This window comes from Octopus bimaculoides, chromosome 28 (genome assembly GCF_001194135.2).
Source record: "Octopus bimaculoides isolate UCB-OBI-ISO-001 chromosome 28, ASM119413v2, whole genome shotgun sequence".
NCBI classification, from domain to species: Eukaryota; Metazoa; Mollusca; class Cephalopoda; order Octopoda; family Octopodidae; genus Octopus; species Octopus bimaculoides.
Window position 1 is genome coordinate 13,778,451 of NC_069008.1, and position 1,661 is coordinate 13,780,111.

General features: G+C 37.7%; 1 protein-coding gene across 1 annotated transcript in view; it reads left to right on the top strand.

Moving 5' to 3' along the window:
- LOC106876014 (uncharacterized) overlaps window positions 1–1,451 on the top strand; it is a 12,120-nt gene extending 10,669 nt beyond the window's left edge. The window contains exons 3-5 of the mRNA XM_014924382.2: window positions 47–210; window positions 789–949; window positions 1,285–1,451. Coding sequence (XP_014779868.1) covers window positions 47–210; window positions 789–949; window positions 1,285–1,334 — 375 coding nt within the window. The 3' untranslated portion in view covers window positions 1,335–1,451. The remainder of the gene's footprint in view (window positions 1–46; window positions 211–788; window positions 950–1,284) is intronic.
- The last annotated feature ends 210 nt before the right edge of the window (window positions 1,452–1,661 follow it).

Genomic DNA, 1,661 nt, shown 5'->3' on the forward strand with positions numbered 1-1,661 from the left:
GTGTGTGTGTGTGTGTGTCTGTTATATGTTTAGTTTTATTTTTCAGGTGAAACTGGTGATTTATAAAAATCAAACAGTTGTGTTGACTATGGTTTTCGACGGACGAAATTCAACCTTTGAAAGCTGGTTCTCTCTTGCAAACTTGAAAAGTTCTCCATGGAATGACCTATCTTCAACCGACCCAGATCATTTCTCAATTAAAGGATATACGTATGTTATAAATAGATTTTTTCTCTTTCACTGTGCAGAGACGTATTGTCGTATTGTGCGAAAAGCACTTTTCGTATGCTACTAATATAAACCTGTTTTTTAACTCCATATATTTATTCCCGATATTTTCTTAATCGCGTTGTGAATTTACCTTCAGTCTGAACAAACGATTCTATAGACGGCTGTTGGAGCTGTCAATGCAGATTTTAACAGAATGGCATAGACGTTTATATATCATACCTAACGTAGACACACTCCTGACAGGTCAGTTACTGCAATATTTGTCCTGATATAACGTCTTTTCCTCTCATTTTCCGCTGCTTGGAGAATTTTTGTTTCACCCATATTTATTGTGTTCGTAACACAACAAATCCATAGGAGTTGTTATCTCAGAGAATATACTGCTAAGGTAACTAGCCTATGCACAGTGTGTATATACTTTAAATATGATACACAAATGGCTATTTTAATTAAATACAGACTGATTCAAATGTGTGCATGGAAAATAATGTTATATTTATTAAACGCTTATATATTCTCATTCTATAACCGAAACAAATATTTTTCCAACTCTGCAGAGGTTTACGTCGCTTCTATATATCGGAGCAGAGTAGCTGTTTATACGAAAGTGGCTGGCTAGCCTTAATTGAATCTGAAGGATACTGTATTTATGAGCAAATGGGTCATTATCCTACAATTCATTATTCTGATGCAAACTCGATTGTCCGCTGGAACGACGGTAAGTGATGTTTTCATTTTGTGTGTGTGTGTGTGTGTGTGTATGTCTCTCTCTCTCTCTGTCGCTCTCCCCCTTTTATTTTCTTTCTCTCTCTCTCTTAATGTGAGTAGTAATTGTAGAAGTTATTTTTATACTTATTGTTCATCAGCCAACCATCCTTCATTCAACTGAATTATGATGAAAGGCGTTCTGACCGTGACCCACCTGAATGTTTCCCATTACACTATGTGGAGACTTGGCTGCCATTTCTAGTAATACGAGCGACCGCTTATGAACACTTTCCACGGTATATTTCAATTCCTTTTTGCTGTTGATGTTGTTATTGTTACTTGCAGGTTTCGGATTAGCAGACGCCTTGGCCATATTCATCCGCCTGAGGCAGTAGAACTAACCCCAGCACATGATATCCATTGATACTATTGTTCTTGTTGTTCACGTTCACCCAATCCAGCTGACCACCACAAGTGATGCACAAACGTCAAGTATTACCTGTCAATAAAGAATCCATACAAATATTCTATCCAGCATCGGTCTTTGAAGTTGTGATTCTCTTTCTCTCTTTCCAGTTGTTGTTGTTGTTGTTCCATTTCACATCTGACCAGATATATATGTGAGTGTGTGTGTGTGTGTGTGTGTGTGTGTGTGTGTGTGTGTGTGCGTGCGTGTGCGTGCGTGTGTGTGTGTATACATATTGGCGTAAATGTCAAATAAT